This window comes from Phoca vitulina, unplaced genomic scaffold (genome assembly GCF_004348235.1).
Source record: "Phoca vitulina isolate PV1807 unplaced genomic scaffold, GSC_HSeal_1.0 scaffold1, whole genome shotgun sequence".
Taxonomy (NCBI): domain Eukaryota; kingdom Metazoa; phylum Chordata; class Mammalia; order Carnivora; family Phocidae; genus Phoca; species Phoca vitulina.
Genome location: NW_022589704.1, coordinates 8,784,170 through 8,805,016, shown reverse-complemented (window position 1 = coordinate 8,805,016; position 20,847 = coordinate 8,784,170). Strand labels below are relative to the sequence as shown.

The 20,847-nt window shown below is 34.8% G+C and overlaps 2 protein-coding genes across 3 annotated transcripts in view; one reads left to right on the top strand and one right to left on the bottom strand.

Annotated features, from left to right (window-relative positions):
* Positions 1-20,847, top strand: part of PSMD1 (proteasome 26S subunit, non-ATPase 1) — an 89,848-nt gene that overhangs the window by 30,785 nt on the left and 38,216 nt on the right. The window lies entirely within an intron of this gene.
* Positions 1,423-19,941, bottom strand: HTR2B (5-hydroxytryptamine receptor 2B). Its single transcript, XM_032400163.1, has 3 exons — positions 18,515-19,941; positions 9,186-9,386; positions 1,423-4,944 (listed from the first exon to the last, which is right to left on the bottom strand). Exons 1-3 carry the CDS (start codon positions 18,930-18,932, stop codon positions 4,052-4,054), a joined length of 1,512 nt encoding a protein of 503 aa, XP_032256054.1. The 5' UTR covers positions 18,933-19,941; the 3' UTR covers positions 1,423-4,051.

Sequence of the window (20,847 nt, the reverse complement as noted above, 5' to 3'; positions counted from 1 at the left end):
CAGATGTCTCCCATGAGCTGCTTTTAGGCTTTTTTTTTTTTTTTTTACTACCTAGGATAGTCAGATCCAGCTAATGAGTGGTTCTATGTGCTTGTTATTTCTAAGGGACCATTCTGAGTTTTGTTTTCATAATATGACTCTTTATAAGTAGAGAAACTGGAAAAGACTTTAGAGATGATTTTGTGTGAAAGTTCCTTTATAGATGAAGAAAATTAAATGTAATCAACTTGTCTAAGGAATTGCAGTTGAAACCAGATTCTCAAAATTTTAGATTAGTGCCATTTCCCTAGAGTAAGAATTTTTAAAGGTGAAAGAAACTTAGAAATATTTTTTTTTAAAAAGGAAATTGAATTCCAAAATAGTTAATAAAATTTCTCATTGTCAGAACTAAATGGTAGAACTGAAATTCAAAACAGATCTCATTATAGACCAATGCTTTCTACAACATGCGTTTCCATCAAAGTACTATTTTCCTAAGTGACTCTCATAGAACATTTTTATTCTCAAATTTCCTCATTACCTTTAATATTTGGAAAGTTTCTGTTCTGTCTCTTAAGAATAGTAAATGTTTTCTGATGCACCATCATTTGCTTTCTTAGAATGTGCTTCATTTTATCATTTCTTCCCTTTTAGATCTTACATACTACTTTTAAAATAACTGCAGATATTTGACTTTCTTGAACCATATTTTAAGAATTTATTTCTTCTTAATTTTTTTTTTTAATCTTCTTTTTAAGTGTACTTACTGGACATGAATACTGAAAACATGTGGGTAAACATGTATTTGTACTTCAACATAGATGAAATTGTCTTGTGGGAAACTGAAAATTCTCAATGTGTATTATCTCCTTTACTCTCAGGTAGTCCAGGGAGTTACAGTATTTTCATTGTTTCTTTCTCCTGATATTTGTGTGTTATTTGTTCATAATATATATGATAAATATTGAGATTAAGTTGAAAAACATTTTTGCCAAGGTGAAATGATTCTAGTACATTTTTTGTGTAATAAATAGGTGATTGTTAGGACCATTGTTAATCTGTCCAGTAAGCAGATTTTATTATAACTATAGTTATAACTGTTATAACTCTTTGTACAGTACTGTGCTTGGCATTGACTGAAACTCAGTTGGAACTGAACATAATTTGAACTATTTTAACTTGACATTGGAAAGGAAAGGGAAGAAAGAAGTTAAAAGAAGCATTGGTCTTTACATACTTGTTGAGATTAAGTTGCTATAATGATCTGATACAGACTTTTTTTAAAGATTTTATTTATTTATTTATTTGTTTGTTTGTTTATTTTAGAAAGGGTATGGGAGCACAAGCAGGGGGAGGGGCAGAGGGAAAAGAAGATAGAATCTCAAGCAGACTCCGTGCTGAGTGTAGAGCCCAATGTGGGGCTTGATCTCATGATCCTGAGATCACGACCTGAGCCAAAATCAAGAGTCAGACTCTTAACCAACTGAGCCACCTACGTGCCCCTGATATAGACCTTTCTTAAAATTAGACAATCCTGGTCCTCTTTGCTATAACTTAAGGTGTTACAATATAAAACTGGCTATTTCTCAGTGTAAACATTAATATGCTTTCAGATATGGATGGATCTTGCAAGATGTGAGGGAGATTCCTGGCGCAGACATTTTTTAAGACCATAAAGAAATGGGTTCCTTGAATATAAAAATGTTGTACCATCATAGATCCTTAGAATTTGAAGGAACCCCAGCAGTTAGTTACCACCAAATGCATGTAAAGATGTTTACAGTATCTCCACTCACAATTTTGTATCAATTCAGTACATACTCTCTGTATTCTGTCTCATTGTCTTTGTGTTTATGCTCTTGATGCTATAACTTCCTTTAATTTTGTCTTTTTCACTCTTTTTCTATACCTTTGTTTTCCCCCTTCATTAATTAACAATAAATATGAAAGCGAATGAAAGGTTTTTTTTTTTAATTATTTTTCTAAAGAGATACAGTCTACTCTTTCTCTTTGAACTTAAAACTGTAGTCTTTTTGTTGCCATTGGTGTGGTTAACTTCTGAGATTTGCTTTAAAATTATAGATTTCTTTAAAGTATTCTGAAATAGAAGAATCAGTTGTATATCAAAGCGGTAAAAGTTTGTACTATGTTGTACTTTTTCAAAAATAGTTTATATTGGAATTGTATTTCATTTTCTAGAAGTATTAGAATATTTCTCATTAACTAGAGAAAGATCTCTCAGCTGACTATAAGCAAAGAATTTTTTTCCCTAGGAATTGACGCTGACTAGTTTAAGGGTCATATAGTTAATTTTGTAGGTATGTGTATGTTTAAGCACATACACCAATTTGGAGGTAGTATAGAGCATGTGAGAAGGTAGTCTATTTACTCTAGTTTGTCTCAGGGTAGAGTTTGGTAGTGTGCATGCCATCTCTAGTATTTAGACTTCTGAAACAATTATATATGCCTTCAGATATATAAGATGCGGTTTGGAATACTATTAAAGTGACATCAGAAAACTTATGTGACTTGGCAAGAATATAAATCTTAATATATAATTTAATATATAAACCCATCATATTAGAGACTAGAACCAAAATGGATAATTTTTTTTTTCATGAGCGTAAATTATTTTGCCTATCTGAACTGGGCCACCCTTCATGCTGCTGAAAAATCTTAGACTGGTGGGGGAAAGTGCCTAAAGCTTTGAGATTTAGGGATTAAATTTGTGGGGTATACTCTTTCTGGCAGGTGACATAGAGTCTATAAGGTCTATGTTCTAACTATGTTCTAGGAAAGGATTCTGCCATTTGGAGAATACATACCTGGTTCACTTATGCTGAGCTCCATAGCCAACACATTTCTTGAAGTAATTTTCTTAAACTTAATCACCTGGAGAGGGACAGCACTAGAGCAATAGGTGAAGACATAAGAATGGGTCAGCCTGAAAAGGAAAAGCTAAGATATGGGCTGTCTTCACTGCAGACCCCCTCAGCCTAAATTTGTTCACCATTTATGGCAGTAGCATAACAATAAAATATCAGATGTAAATAGAATTGGCTACCAATACAGACTGCCCGCATGTACTCATCCTCATAAGAACCCTATGTAGATGAGAAAACTGAGGCTCAGAGAAATTAAGTATCTTTCATAAATGTAGTCAGTTAGCTGGTGGACACAGTTTGGATTTAGTCCCAGATCTAGCAGTGCAAAGTGAAATAAGGAAAGGATGAATAAAAAATGTTGTGCCAGAAGTTCAACCAAGTTTTTGGGTCATTATGGGGTCATTAAAGTTTAGGTTCCTGGATCGAGATCCTGTGGCTCCAGTTTGCACTTGTTCTTTAAGGAACAAAATTAATTTCAGGTACCCAGGAGTGATTTCATTTGCTTCCTCTCCTTTTCTAAGTTAGACCCACATCTGATGAGTAGATACCTGGTATCAGCCATTTAACAAACAGCTCTGGTTCTGAGATCCTATTACTTTGTGTGATACCCAGCTACTATCCTCCCTACCCCTTCCATCGAGACAAGTTTCTTGATCAAAGCAAAATCTTGACTACATTTAACTGAGCCAGACTGTAATGACAGTCTTAGCTTACCTCCAGATGCGATCATTTTATGCACTTACTTTTAGTCTTCTGTTCCTGTCACTGTTGTTCTGTGTTATGCCTTATGTTTTTAAGGCTTTGAAGAACTTAAGGCTTTTTTGTCTTGTTTTATTTCATTCTTAGCACAGCTTTGCATACAGTTAGGAACTAAACAAATTCTTACAATGACTCTTTATTTTTAAGACTGAAACTTATTGATTTACTTAATTTTATTTCATTTGAATACTTTAACATTTAGACAGACTGCTGGATTATTTTTGTTTGCAGCTGTACAAAATGATTTTTTTCATGGAGTAGTTTTGTCCAAATAAAGAAAATTGTATAATCTTAATAGATAACTCCTATTTTAAAGAGATGATTAATACATGACATAAAGTTCTTCTTTATGTAATTCTTGGTACATTTATATCTGCTTAATTACCTTACTCATCGTTATATTATTTAGATGAAAACTGACATTCCTTCTATACATAACTGACTTGCTCTTCAGTTTTGTCACCTTCATTTTCTGTGAGGAGAAGTGTATCTAGTAGAACGATTGAGGAAGCCTGAATGTTTGGACTGCGGAGCCTCATTGGGCTCTGGTACATGGCAGGATTAATCCCATTTCTCATTCCATGTTTCATGAAAAACTTAGAGTTCTCTGCCATTGGATTTCGGAAGTAGATATTGCTGGAGCATTTTCTGATAGTTTTCACTGATTTCGTGGCCTGGTAATTGCAGGTGATGTATCGGCCAAATGCATTCCGAAATGTCTTATTGAAGAGGGTGTAGACCAAAGGATTCACCCCTGAGGAAACATAGCCTATCCACACAAATACCTCTAGGAGCATTTTGAGAGTAGTCTGGTTGCAGGAATCACATAAAACTAAAGTTATATTTGTAATAAAAAAGGGGCACCACATAAGCAAAAAGAGAAAAAAAACAATCCCTAGAACCTTGGAGGCTCTCTGCTCATTGGAAATGGTCTGCACGGACTTTTTTCCAACTGTGGACATTCTTCGCCTAAGTATGTTATCACTTGAGTTGGGCAGAGTTTTGTCCTTGTGGGAACCATCCAGCATTGCCACCTTTTCAGGTGATGAGCAAGGTGTTTCATCCCTTTGGAAAACTGTAGACACAGCCAGCCACGTTAGGCGTTGAGGTGGCTTGGTTTTGACCAAGTAAGCTTTCTTCTGTAAAGCATGGATAGTGAGAAAGTAGGTGACAATCATGATTGCCAGAGGTGTGAAGAAGGCAGCCAGTGAGCCAAAGAGCATGAAGTTGCCGAAACGATCCTTTGTCAGCACACAGGTGATGTTGCTTGGGTTACTCACCTCAGTTTCTATCCCTCTAATAGGTACTGGAATGGCAATGCCTAAGGAAACAAAATAAGTTGAGTTAATTTTATGACCTTTGACTCTTAGGTTAGGTCTTTTTAGAGTTTATCTTAGTGACTTTATGTGGTTAGTGGTTAGTGTATTGTCATTCCTAGTACACACAGTGCAGAATCTGTCAAAGCATGTAATTAAAGGTAGATTTAACAAATAGAACCCAAGTAAGCAAACCTGATGTTTTTAAACAGATAGATTAGTGATTTCAAGTTTATAATTTAAGCTTCCCTAAAGCTGTAGTATATCCCCGAAATAGGAGAGAATGTCTTCATTTATTCTCCATTTCTCATAATCTGTGTTTGTTGATCTATCCCAGGTTAAGGAAAAGGAGTTCAGAAGAGAATTTGCTTTAACTTTATATGCAATGTAGTTGATTTAAAGCGACTTTAGAGTACTTTCATGCAGTATCTTAATTCTAGATAGATACCTATTATCTTTGAGGCTACACGGTTTCATTTAACAGACATTTTCATTTTTTGAAATTTATGAATGTCTTAATCTTTTCCTCTGACGACTTAGGGAAAGCTAAGGGGAGTTCATTGTTTTTAAAAAATGCTGCTTAAATATTTGAGATCATATGATTCATGAAATTTATTTTCAAGTTCAGAGTTCCTCTAACAGATGTAAAAGAAATGTATCTCATGCTAATTTTCTAATATCTTAAATACCATGAAGTGGGTATTTAAATATGATCTTGCCTTATGAAGTAGCTTATTAGAAAGACAAGTACACAAGTGTTATATCCTGAATCCTTTCCCTTTGAAATAGCAGATTCTTAAAAAGAAGTTTGAGTTAACTGATCTTTAGAAACCTCTAGAATCCTTGTGTTTTTTATGAATCTGAAAGTACTTCATCATGTACACCATGTACACAGCCTTTTTATGGTAACTGAAGAGCCCTTGACAAAAATATTTTCCTCAAATCCTTTCTAACAGGGAGGCTACTGCTTTTTCTACTTTTCCTCAACTACACCGCCAGAAAGTGGATTCTGTATACTTACTATTCTACACTAGGGGTCAGCACACCACAGCTTGAGGGCCGAATCTGGCCTGCATTCTGTTTGTGTAAATAAAATTTTATTGGAACACAGCCATCCCCATTTGTTAACAGATTGTCTATGACTGCTTTTACTTTCCTGCTGCAGAGTTGAGTAGTAGTGACAGAAACCATTAGAGCCTGCAAGCCCAAAATATTTACTATCTTGCCCTTTACAGGAAAAGTTGGCTGACCCCTGCTGTACCTTGTTATTTCTAAGCGATTGTTCCACTCTTCTTTCTCCCCAAAACCCTTCCCTTTTGAAGTCTATTTATAATCTGCTTACAGCACTCTGTTCTCCATGCAGGTCATCTACCAACCTGTAGGACATCTGTCCATCTTCCTCAGTAGATTGAGCACCTTGCTAAAGCCTTCCTTTCCACTGCTCCATTGCTCTTACCCTCCATGACTTGATCTCATTGATGACCCTTCTGACACCTTCATTTTGTGTCTGTTGAACTCCTCTCTAATTTCTTTTATTATTTTTAAAATTTTATTTCAATTCCAGTGTAGTTAACATACAGCGCTATATTAGTTTCAAGTGTATCAACCCTCATTCTTATTTGCACTCCTGAAGGCATCCATAAACCCTCTTAAAGCTGTCCCGTATCTAAAACCATGAACTTTGTGTGATATTTCCCTTTCTTGTCCTGCTACTCTTCATTACTGTGGGACTTCTTTTTACAGTTATCTTGACCTCTAGTCCATTTGTCCTTCTCTATTTTCACATTCCATTAACCTCTTTCAAGGCTCACATTACCTTCTCAACCAGCTTGGTGGTCAGAAACATAAGTTTTCACTAGTGCTTTTTATACCCTTATCCCCTTATTCTTTCATACCTTACTATTTGCCAGGTCTTACCTAGGATAACTAAGTCCAGAAGAAAGTGAGCTCGTTTCAGCATTTTGCAGAATTTAAAAACTGAACTAACCCTATCATCTGCTTTTTCTTCTACAAAGTTACTAAATTTTCACTGGTCCTACAAAACAAAGTGTGATGAAATGAACACAGCATTGATCTTGGCTTTGGTGCTGAGAAGCTGTTAACAGTCTTTAAGCCAACTATTTAAAACCTCTAGGTTTCAGGTTGCTTGGGTGGCTCAGTCGGTTGAGCATCTGCCTTCAGCTCAGGTCATGACCCCAGGGTCCTGGGATTGAGCCCCACATCAGGCTCCCTGCTCAGTGGGGAGCCTCCTTCTCCCACTCCCTCTGCTCTTACCCTCCTGCTCATGCACTCCCTCTCTCTCTCTCAAATAAATAAATCTTTAAAAAATTTTTAAGGGGCGCCTGGGTGGCTCAGTCGTTAAGCGTCTGCCTTCAGCTCAGGTCATGATCTCAGGGTCCTGGGATCGAGCCCCGCATCGGGCTCCCTGCTTGGCGGAGAGCCTGCTTCTCCTTCTCCCACTCCCCCTGCTTGTATTCCCTCTCTCGCTGTCTCTCTCTGTGTGTCAAATAAAATCTTAAAAAAAAAAAAATTTTTTTTTTTAAATAAAACTAGGTTTCTTTTCTCATCTATAAAAGGAAAAAGTGAATTTATAAGATCCCTTCCAAAGCTACAAATCTGGAGTCTTCTTTTTATTCTTTTCCACCTGCATACTTAACACTTTGTATTAGTCTAATTTCTTTATTATCTGCCTTCCTTGAATATAAAAGCTCTTTTTTATTTATCTTTGTATTCTTAATATCTAGTATATCATAGGTACTCAGCAGAGATTTGATCTGTTTATGGATTCATGTGAACCAGTCTTAATTGGGGTGTCACTTCTAACAGTAGACTATTTATTGGCTTGATCATATTTCATGGTTTCAAATGTTTTAATTCTTCTTAAGGATCATTTCTCCTGTTTTCTCCCTGCCTTTGCCCCATTTCCTCCACCTTACCCCAACACACACATACCTCACACTGTCTCCCCCATCCTCTCCCTTATTGCAGTGAGTTTACTAAAAAGATGTGGGACTTCTGGCATGAGCTACCATAGTTTCCCTCCTTTCCACTTTAAATTTTGGTGACTGTTACCCATTATGTCCCATGCACTTTCTCTAGCTTCTTTTGGGGGACCTTTTCTGCTCTGTCAATCAGCATCTGTCCCCAAAACTAACCTATCTCACTGCTTTCAAACCTGTCCATTCTGAATAGACTTTTCCTTGACCCTAATTTCTTCACAAGCCACAGTAGTAACACTCCTTACTTTTACCTACAAACTTTTCAGAAGAGGTTTGGCCCTGGTATTATTTCAGGAACATAAAGGTCACTTTCATTATCTTGCTTTCTTGCTTTTTTGCCCAGTTTTTCTTATTCTGATTGGAGAGAGACCATGTCTTTTTCTTGTTTTCCTTTTAGCATTCCAGATCTCTCCTGATTTTTTTTCCTCTTTGATTTTTTCTTTTTGCTAGGAAGAAGTGAATCTGCTAGTCAGACTACTGATGATCATAGTAATTGTTGTGAATCTGTTTTTCTGAATTAACTTACAAGAGGTCTGAATTATTTATGCTGTACTTCATGCTAGGATACTCTTATAGAAGCTATCTTTGAGTATTAAAGATGGGCACAAGGGCATAAGGCAATTTAGAAGAAATAATATTTTCTTCTGTAAATCATTTCTGAATATCACTAGCGTCTCTCTTAAAACCTCTGATTAAACATATATCCAAAACATTTACGTAGGCACTTACTGCCTTTATTCTATACACATACTGTCTTCCAAGATGAATTTATGGTCTTTAATACCTGCATACAGAGTGTTTGGGTTTTTTTCTTTTTTCTCTTTTCCTGTTTATCTTCTTGAGTATGACTGAAGATGCATTTTATTTTTTTTGTTACTTTAATATTAATTTCGAGATTCTGCATGCTGCCTAGACCTTAATGATCTGTTGACAAAAACAAAAACTGTTTTCAGACTTAGTCTTCCTGCACGTCAAAATCAAAGCAGGAAGATATCTCAGTAAACATTGTGAAGATGGTTCTTTCTGAGGACATGAACTTTTTGCTTTTTCAGACGTGTTGTTGATAGTGTGGTTTTATATGATGACATGACAAAGAGCTTGTGTTGGTATATCAGTACTATATCAGTAGTCTGCCTTGGGCTCTCTTGCTAAGTTTCACAGCCTACCAGGCCTGGTATATTTCTTACCCAAAAGAAACCAAAAGCTACTTATTTATACCACCCCAAACCCTGACATTCCCCACATACCTATTGAAATTAACCATACCACTGTAATCTTGATGAATGCTGTGGCTCGTGAGTTATATTGATTGGCCTGGATTGGCTTTTTGATGGCTATATAGCGATCCACGGAAATGGCACAGAGATGCATGATGGATGCAGTAGAAAAAAGAACGTCAAGAAATAACCAGGCAGGACATAGAACAAGTGGGAGGGGCCACATAGCCTCTGAAAAGCAAAACAAAAACATATTCTCTTACAAAATGGCAATATTCAATTTGCAGTTGTTTTTTTTTTTTAAAGATTTTATTTATTTATTTATTTGACAGAGAGTGAGAGAGACAGCGAGAGAGGGAACACAAGCAGGGGGAATGGGAGAGGGAGAAGCAGGCTTCCCGCTGAGCAGGGAGCCCGATGCGGGGCTTGATCCCAGGACCCTGGGATCATGACCTGAGCTGAAGGCAGGCGCCTAACAACTGAGCCACCCAGGCACCCCAATTTGCAGTTTCTTTTTAAAGTGATACATATTTTTTTAACTTTTTGCTATTCATCTGAAATTTTATGAGTTAACCTCCACAAGATGTCTAACTTAAGATAATGGAGTCAATAATATTAAATATATTTCTGTAAATGGTACCTTTTAAATACATTATCTATTTTGTATAAATCACAACACCCTTTTTGAAAATCAGCAGCTTAGCATTTTTAGCATTCATTTGATCGCAGTTGCTCTTTTGTCTGTTCCTTTTGTGATCTTTTAAAAATTTCCACAGTGTTGCAAGTAGAACTTAACCTTGCTAGTCAAATAAAATTAATTTTTAAGCTGCTTTTGTATACAGAGAATATATTTTACCATATAGAGGAAGCAATATAATGTGGCAAAAAGAGTATTAGAATGGGAGTCTCAGTGAAGCCTAGGCTTTGGTTAATTTCTAGCAATAACTAGCAGCATGATCTTTGTTTATAGCAAACTCTCATTTGGTGAAATAATTAAGTGAAATGAGTTGCATTTTCTTTTTGACAGAAGTAGTTCTTATTAAATAAAGTTTGCGGAAGGAATGATTTCAGATTATTCTGAAGAAAAATGGATTGTTATCCTTCCATATTCCATCATCAGTTCAGCCACTGGGACTTAATATTTTAAAAAGAAACTGTCAAGGTTAAACATAGTACTTAATTTATGTAACAAACTCTTATAAAAAGCATTTACGCTATACCTGATACAGTCTTAAGCACTTGAGAAATAGGGACTTTGAAAGATTTCAGTTTTTGGATATGATACTGAATATCCTACATAGCTTTCCAATAAATTTACTTAGACAAGTATCTATACACATACGGGTTGGTACATTATATAGTATACATACACCCAGTATATATATATTTGCAGTTCCAAAACACCTAAAATTTATTTTAGGGTTTGCCCTAGAATATTTCAGTTAGAATCCACTTTTCTTTTTATTTTATTTTATTTTATTTTATTTATTTGAGAGAAAGAATGAGAGAGAGAGCATGAGAGGGGAGAGGGTCAGAGCGAGAAGCAGACTCTCCGCTGAGCAGGGAGCCGAACGGGACTCAATCCCGGGACTCCAGGATCATGGCCTGAGCCGAAGGCAGTCGCTTAACCAACCAAGCCACCCAGGCACCCAGAATCCACTTTTCTAACACACACACACACACAGACACAGATTTTAGACCTTGCTATAAAAGCAAATTACTTCTTTGTAGAACAAATGTCATATATATGAGATTATCTAAATCCTTTTTACAGTTTAATTGTTATATGTCCGCTGACAAAATATAAACTACTTTTCCTAGTTTTTGCATGATTATCTGACTTTGACAGATAATTGGGATAATTGAAGGAAGACCAAGATACCATTTTAGGATTTCAGAGCACCAAGAAACTCTTCAGTTGTGAACCATTTAAATTCAAGAAGCCTGGGGGTAGAGAGAGGTTAGCATCCCACACCAAAAAAAATAAATAAAAGACTGTCATTTAGGGAAAGAGTTTTGAGATAGACTTGAATATGTTTTTTTCAAAAGTGTACAAATTAATGTTTGAGGAGCAGTGTTTTAGAAGACTGGGAAACATTGTGTCTTGGGTCTTAAAAGATGCACCTACATTTGTTCGCTGGTGTAGGATAGGCACTTAGAATGCCTCATAGGAAGGAATTTATGGGAGACCTCTCAAAATAAACAAATCAAGCATGGCAGAGAAATCTGTCTTGAGAGAGAACCTAATCAGTTAGATTTTTCTCCCTCTTAGTCATAGTTTTCAGATTCTCTGGTAATAAGTAGAAAAGGACTTTGGACAGTGAAAGGCAGCAGTGGACCTCAGCTAAGTAAACTAACAGTTCAAGCAGAGTGAAAATAATCACATGTGATTGAAAGAGTTTTGCAGTGGAAACTACTTGAAATGATGCTACATTCTGATCTGTCTTGATGTTCTACATTTAGGACTGAGTAGAAGATAGAAAAATACTCAAATCTAGAACTACAACAGGAGATACTGATCATGGTTTTAAACTTGCCTATTTAGCTTTTCTAATTATGGGTTGTATGTTTTTAAATTAAGATCTGGAAAATTCTAGTCATAAATCTAGTAGCCATGAGCAGGAAGCCACAATAGGACTCTCATGTAAAAAGTACAAGTCTTTGGAAAATAGACAATTTGACTCACATATTCCTAATTGTGGGCTAAAAGAGAAAGCTCTTTAGTGCTCCTATGAAGTCTTGTTAGGCTCACTTTCCAACAGAATGAATTTATTTTATAAACTCCAATTTTTGGGGGGTGCGTGGGTGGCTTAGTCGATTAAGTGTCTGCCTTCGGCTCAGGTCATGATCCTGGGATCCTGGGATTGAGCCCTGCGTTGGGCTCCCTGCTCAGTGGGGAGCCTTCTTCTCCCTCTTCCCACCCCCCACCCCCGCTTGTGCTCTCTCTCACTACTTCTCTCTCTCTCAAATAAAATCTTAAAAAAATTAAAATAAACTCCAATTTTGGTACACAAAGCGGATATTAAAATTAATGCAGATTGCTATAATTTTATTATTTCAGTCAGTACTTAATTGCTAACATTAGAAATACTGAGACATGAAAGAGAATTTTCTTTAAGGAGACTATGATATGAGGTTTAGGATTAAGAGAGATGGATCTTTATTATTAACCTTTATAATTGAAAGTTTCATGAAGGTGTAGTCAATAGGCTTTTTATGAAATGAACATGAAAGTAACATGACTGCGTTAAATTAATAGAAATCTCTTATATAAAGCAAAAAGAAAAAGAGTCTTGTCTGTCTAAATAGATTCAGGTATCTAAGAATTTATACAAATTAAAAACAGTTCTAGACATTCTCAGGTTATAAAGGGATTTTCCCTAGTCCAGATACTTTCATTTCTAAAATTGTCTTTTCAGTTAGTATTAATATGATAGGCTTAAGGTCAGAAAATTTCTTACTATTTAGAATAACTAAAAAAGGTTAAGTTAGTTTGGTGTGGGGTAGATTAACTATTCCAAAACTTTATATGTTATTTTTATTAGGAGTTTTAATTCATTTTAAGGATTTGTAATTTAATTTGTTATAATGTATTATGTCCAGCTTATTTCCATAAGAACTTACTATACTATTTCAAATGGAGCAGTTATAGATTTATATAAAAAGAAAAGTATATGAGTCAATATAAAGGAAATAAGTTATCGGGTACTTGAACTAAATTAATTACTGCTATTCTGGGGCTCTAAACTTGTCTTTTTCATAAAAGCTAAGACAGAAGAAGGAAAATTTTTAAATTATATAGTATTTGTTATCTCACAAAAAGTGCACAAAATTTCTTTGAAAAACCTACCTCTTCCCCCACCTGCTCCCAAATTAATCTTAAAGAGGAATTTAATTTCAATAAGGTTTGAATAATATTACTTCTGTGGATGCCTGAAATAATTACAGATCGGTAATTATAGGAGCAAAACAAATCTTGTGAGTTGTGGATTATAGATAGTTCATTATTTATCTAAAAATATTAATAGCACAAATATTTTGTTGCTTAAAATGAAGACTTGCATGCTTCAAATACCACCATACATAAGGGGTGGTAGAATTGCCATTCAGTTACATCAGTTTCTGTTTGTCTCCAGACAAGGGTCAACAACTTCATAGGCATGGGCCTGCCTAGGTCTAATGTCTTCCTCAGAAAAGAGATCTGGCGATCATCTCAAAGATTTGTACAAGTATTTTTTAAGACCCAAGTATTCTGTATCATTTAATATGAAATATAACTTTTAAAAAACACTGGGTTCTGCCTTGTCCCTAGAGAAAACTCTATGGCTGTCTTGTTACATAGAGTTATTTAAGATGTAAATGTTGGCTGTTTGTCAAATATGACCGTTTTGGTTGACATAATTTCTCTTTTCATTTGAGAAAGCAGTGTAAAAGAGTAAGTTAAGACTGTGAATTCTGGAGTCCGTTCTCTGGGGTTCAAATCATGTCTCTGCCATTTATTTATTCCTCTGTCCTCTCTTGTAAAATGGGGATAATGATGATGATACCAATTTTATAGGATTGCTTTGAAGATTAAATGCAGTAATACACGTAAAGTGTTTAGAACAATGTCTGGCATAGAGAAAGCACTCAATAAATGTTAGTTCTTATTACTATTACTGTTTGACAGAAACTAGCCAACTAGCCTACCCATTAAAACACTCCTACTTAGAAATGTTAAGTCATATCACTGTAAAATCAGTATGTTTGTCCTCTTGCCTGCTGTAGCAAGAGTGCATGTATCCAGTTGAACTTAAAGCTTTTTTTTTTAAAAGGCATGAGAATGTGTTAAAATTTGTCATGAAAGTATGCCTTTTACTCTCTCTCTCTATTTATAGGTATATATATATATATATATATAGCAAACATAAATAACCTATATGCATTGCCATGCTTGGCTATTTATTTATTTATTTTGTTTTCTTTTTAACCGGTATAAAAACCTGAGTTTTTAAACCAGAAACTCCATTTCTTGGTGAGATGGACTCATTTGATCTGAAACCTGCTTACTCTTCGGAAAGTTTTTAGTTTGGAAAGCTGAGTTATATGATTAATTCAGAAAAATAATTAAAATTAATCTATAAATCTGAGATATAAGATATTTGCCTTTTGAGGATTTTAAATGACTGTATTTTAAAAGCTATCCCTAGAGGACTGTGCCTGTAGAGTTTACCAAGGTAAATAGTTCATGAGCATATTGGAGTAGGACAGATCTAAATAGCCTAATATCCAAAAAGGACATGGTTCTCAAAGTACCCATTTTTTATTCTCAGAAAATGTTTCTATCTTTATCTTTCAGAAAAGAAAGACATAGATCAGTGCTTCAATTTTTATTATGAAGCTTCTGTTTTGTTTTTGTTGTCACTTTCCCACTACATTTTGAACATATAAAATATTCTGGGATTAGATGTCTAATATGATAGTGTTTTAAATGTTTCAAGTGATTTAATACTTACAAAATTTTTTTCTGGGTTTTTTAAATTTCCGCTTTCCAAAAAGAAATGCCTTTAATTGCTTTTCTCCCTCATTTAAGAATTGGGTAGAGCAGCATTTCACTGCATAAATAACTGATTTTCTTTTTCTTTTACTGCTGTATATCTGTTTCATCTCTGGTCAGACTCACATCTAAACTAAATCACATATTTAAGTATATAAACTCTTCTCATACTCTCCTAATACTTGCCAGTTATTGGTGCTTGTAATGTGCTGGGCCTTAGTTGACCATTTCACAAGATACCTGCATTGTAAGATTTAGCATATCCATTTTACAGACTAGTGATTAAACTGATGTGTTAAGTGACTTGCCTAAACCAACACAGGAGAACCAGGATTCAATGCCTTGGGTGTCTTGCTTCAGATACCTATCTTTCAGCCATTTTATTTTATACACCCTCTTCCAGCTGTACCACAGATACTGTTTCAACTTTAATTGTGAGACATGGATTAAAACTTAAGTTATAAATAAAACAATAATGACCAATGAATGACCAAATACTGTATTTTCTCCTTTACATTTTTAATCACTTACTTAATGAGAAAAAGTTCAGAGAAGTTCTTAAAATGTGAACATCCTGTCTTTTTTATATTGGCATATATGTTCTATTTTCCTTTGCATCCTACTCAAGTATTTCTAAATGCCTTCTTAGTAGGCATTTTCAAGCCTCATGTTATAAGCTACTAACTTACGATCATGGATTTTGGGAATTACACACAAGACAGTCAAAACTAGACCCACAAAGCAAAGGTTAAGTCTAGTGCTCCCAGAGTGGAAGAAGTGGCAGAAAAATTGACATAGGTATCACAGTTCATTTGAGAGACACGTTAGGCCAGTCATCATAATCTTGATAAAATGGAAATTCTGTTAAAAAAAAAGCAAACAATATTATATAAATCATTGGTTGAATAACATACTCCTCAGCATAAGTCAGTTTTAAAGTTTCACTGCTCTCCTTTTTTCAAAACTTAATTTTATTAGAACATTAACTAATATAGTTTCTTTTGTTACTTTTATTAAATTTCCCTGAGATACTCCTACCACTCAGTGGTAGTTAATTTTTTATGTTTACAGAATCAGGGACACTTGTTTGTACAGACTTCCGAAGTTTGGAAGATTATTCCTATAATGAGAGAAAAATACACAAAATCTACTCCTGCCTTTAAAGTTATCAGAAATTCTTATAAATGCATTAATTTAGAAAGTCTTTGTATTTGTTAACATGTGAAAGACTATAAAAATCTTAGGATTTTAAGTCAGGTCCCAATTTATAATATGTGCAGTTTCCAATTTATGAATGCATCTTTTTGAAGCTTTTTGGAGGGCAGAGCATGCATTTTCTCATACACTTTCTCATAGAAATAGAATAATTTTTTGGGGGGGTTTTTTGGTTTTTTTTTTTAAAGATTTTATTTATTTGAGAGAGAGAGACACAGCGAGAGAGGGAACACAAGCAGGGGGAGTGGGAGAGGGAGAAGCAGGCTTCCCGCCGAGCAGGGAGCCCGATGCGGGGCTCGATCCCAGGACCCTGGTATCATGACCTGAGCCGAAGGCAGACGCTCAACGTCTGAGCCACCCAGGCGCCCCTAGAATAATGTTTTTAATAATGAATTTAAAGCAATAATTTTTAAATAGTCTTTAAGTTCCCAGGTTTATTTTTTAAAAATCTAACCCCACTGTAGAGCTTAATTACTGATAGTAAAAGTGTTTGGGACTATGAAAGATTTTATTTTGTAATTAAAAATTAACAAGCTTTTGAAAGAATGAAGTGTAGTTAAAATATACATCATAATTATTTAGGACATAAATAGGAAGACATTCCATATATTTTATGTTAAAATATGTTGGGTTTTCTGCTAACATTTATTGCCAAGAATATCTTGGGCCCCAAAAATTTAAATATAAGCTTGGTTGTCAGCTGCAGATACTACTAGTTTCCTGTGAACTACATGGAATTATCTCTCTTATCTGTTTTGGTGTTTTATCAGGTCGCTTTAATACTGTGGAACTTAGCTTTTAAAGATTCTATAACTATTTAGCTGATAATTTGAGTATCTACCACAGTAATTTACATATAGTAGATGTTTGATATGGACTCAGTTCTGTGTAACTCATTCAGTCTCATTTATTCAAAATAATATATCAATTAAATTTTATGGTAGTGTAAGATGAACATTGTAACATTTTCTGTATGTCTAGCAAAAGCATAATTTAAAGAGTGATTTTACAGTTAAATTACTACTGTGTGTGTGGAGATAAGAGCCTTGAATCAAATATCTGTAGTCTTTACCAAATATACATAAATGTTTCTACATAATCCTCATTTACTTGATTTCTTTTAAACTTTATTCGGAATTAAGATCCTTTAGGTTCTCCTTTAGAGTAAGATTCCTTAATTACTTTCCACAGTTACATGTTGTACTAAAATATTCAAAAGGTTACCAAAGAAGGGGATATAAAAGAAGGGGATAGATAGATATTATTAATGATTAGAGAGTCCATTAAAGCAGTAGAACCTTATTACTGCTTGCCCTGCTATAGAATTTAAAGCCTCAGTTAGATATTAATTTAGAATGGAAAGTTTCAGCCTGTCACCATCTGATATTTGGGGGATCAAATACTTAATATTAGATATCTTTTTATAATTACTTAAAAATGTAACATTTAAACCTAAATGTAATAGTTTAAATTGGAGTTTTTATCCCCCTTCTAATACATATTCTAGTTAAATAAACTTTACTTCTATAACCCAAAATATTTTTATCCTCACCATATAAACATAATATCAAGAAGCCCTATCTGCTGCAAATAATCATTTTTCTTAAGCAGTTAATGAGTGGAATATCAATTTATGCCAAGCACTGAATAAGGTAAGTATCCTCTTAATGCTGATTCTTAGAAGCCCTAATAACTTATCAGCAGAATTATTTGTATTTACCCAAATTCTATAACTAGAGTGATACACACAGATGAAAACTATTTCATTTTAATATTATCTTTTTTAGTATAACAAACAAATATTTTAATATCAAGCTACATTATTATTATAATAACTCAGGTTTTGGTCACCTGTTTTAATAGTTTATTTTTAATAAATTTTTAATATTTAATTTTATGTTAAGTCAGATTTTTCTTACATGTATCAAGGACATGGATGGTTAGAAATCATAAAAATTAAACAGATGAATCATTTCTTAGGACACTGTGAGCCAGACCATTTCCTTTAGCAACTAACTAAACATAGTATTTTCTTAACATGACACGTGTAAGAATTATGTTTAAGGCTAAAGTACACAAACGATAAAGAAATATAACAAGAATTTTTAGAACAGTTCCAATTTTAAATTGGTGTTTAATGATTCAAATTGGAATTGAGTGATTCGAAGATTTTATCATTAATAAATAACCCAGCACATAACTAACTGTCACAGAAGTATCCTAGCTGTTGCTTTGTCGAGGGAAAAAAGTGTTTATAATGGGAAAGTTAAAGTATAGGTCTGTTCTTCCCTATAGTTTTTAGGTGATGAATGCAGAATCTATGAATATTGCTAACTTGGATGACTTTTATTAGATGGCTGGGGAAGGAGTAGAATTGTTTCTTGGATGACTTTTATTAGATGGCTGGGGAAGGAGTAGAATTGTTTCTAAGAAATTATTTTTTGCTCTTTAAGACTTTATCAACCATAGAAAATGATGGAAATGAGGGACTGTTTACTCACTGTATCTTTAAATGGTCCAAGTCCATCTTTAAAGACTGAATATCCATTTCTCTGATAGTATATCATAGTTCTGTGGTTTGATGCCAGGAACAAAGTGAAATACTTACCAAACATTATTGTCAAGAGGGCAATCGGCATCACAAACAACCCAACCAGCAAATCAGCCACTGCCAGAGACATTAGAAAATAATTGGTAGCATACTGCAGCTTTTTCTCCAGTGAAACAGCCAGAATAACCAGGATGTTCCCACCAATTGTGGGTATTATCACCATGAGTATCAGAAGAGCTGCCCAGCGCGGTTTATTTCCCTGTTGCTCACCAATCTGTTTCATTTCCTCTGGTATCGATTCTGTCTGTAATCCCGACCAGTTAGCAGAGATTAAGTGATGAAAGGAGCTCTGCAAAATGTGCTCAGCAATTGTGCTCTGTTCTGATATTTTATAAGAGAAGGCCATTCGCTGTTTTTGTGTAATGTGATCCAATTCTGGACAGTGGTCAGCATGGTCAGTAGCTAAGCTGGTCATCTGCTTTTTAAAGGCATTGTACCCAGGCCAAACACTCAAAGCCAAAGTTGACTCCTTCCTTTAAAAAAATTTTTCGGGTTCTCGAAAATGAGAGTGTACAAGCTTCTGTCCATTTCTGAAGGTAAGGCCCAAGGGTTTAGTCTTCTGCAGAGGCTCAGGTTTCGGAAGGCTTAGTGAAAGAAACTGATAGCTGTGAAAGAAAGACTGTTCATTAGTTTCTCTCTCCTTTCTCTCTCTCTGCTGTAGCATTAGACTCGTGTTTGAATTTGAATGCCAATGAATTCCAAGAGTTCCTCCTAGATATAAAATATGTAGATTGCATGATTTTGTTATTTTCAAAAAACAGAAAAAACTCTTAAACTTTGTAGCCCTTCCCATCTCAATAGGTCTCTTATGCATTTGTGACAATGCAGCCTATTTCCACAATCATGTTCCTTATATGCCTCAGGTTACGAAACAGGAGATACATGAATTTTTTCAGTGGTTATTTAAACAAAAAGGCTAGATGTTTCCTGACCCTTGAATGTCTTTTTACCTTTACCTTAGAATATGTACAGAAGAATAGAAACATCAAAGCACTAAGTAGTTCTGAATAGAACTTTTTGGTACACACTGGTTACCCACCTACAAATTCTTCAAGCCCACCTAAGGTCCAAATAAATGATTTACCAGCTAGGAATCCTTATTTTTAATTGGGTTTTATCTGATCAGGTTTATCTTAATACTGATATAATTGCCATTTTTATGCAACATTTTAAAACTCCTTTAGTTTGAGAGAAGGAAAAAATAGGTATTAGTAGGATCCAAATAATTGTTTTTAATAATGTCATCTTTCACAGAAAGCCTATTACTGCCAGAAATATTTTCCAAATTTATCACTTTATGCCAAATTTGAAACAGTTCTCTTTTTGTTTTAAGTAGTCATTTTTTTCCTTAACCTCCCCAGTTTCCTCAGGAAGGAGGATAAGCTAAGAGGAAGGTTAAACCATTTATTCATAAAATCTGTAAATCCCGGGGCGCCTGGGTGGCTCAGATGGTTAAGCGTCTGCCTTCGGCTCAGGTCATGATGCCAGGGTCCTGGGATCGAGCCCTGAGTCAGGGCCCCCTGCTCAGCAGGGAGCCTGCTTCTCCCTCTCCTCCCGACTTGTGTGCTCCGTCTCTCTCCCTCTCAAGTAAATAAAATCTGTAAATCCTTTATTAAATACCTCTCTTGTAATGGTAAAATTTTCATTTTGGTTTTTAAGCCACTGAATAGAAATGAAAGATATGGTAGCAGTTTTTTTGAAGAAAGGAAAAAAATCTTTAGATCAATTCTATATTTATTTGTAAAATACTTACCTTTTCTTGTTAATCTCCCAAATATGTCATCTGATCTGCTCAGTAGACCTGCTTGCTGCTCTGACTGAAGTCCTCCCATTGACTTACTCAGAGCCTCCGGCACTGGTGCTTGAAAGCAATGAAACAAATGTGTTGTATGGCTGCAAGCATGCCAAGGAGGTTATTTCCTCTTTGATACATTCATTTTTAGAAAGTAGCAGCATTCATTATAATTCATAAAACTACCAGTTGAATATGTTGAACCAGTTCATGACCCTATTCATGTTGTATTCTGAAGAGCTCTCTTTGATATTTGAGGGACTGAAATAAACTGTCATTTTATCTTAAGATAGTTTTGTTTTGGATTACAACTGAGCTGTTTTTACCATTTGAAAAAAAAATAAGATCTAGTCTAGAGATTCTAGAGCTTTCATTCTGTGAAGAGTGTGCCCTGTGAGCCTTACAGTGATTTCCAGAGTTCTAATTTCAGAACAAGATTCTTACTCAGCTTTTATGTGTTTGCTGTGGAACACAATTAATTCTCTCTGGTTGCAACCTTATATAGAAGAGCACAGAAAGGTCTGAATTCTACGTGTAT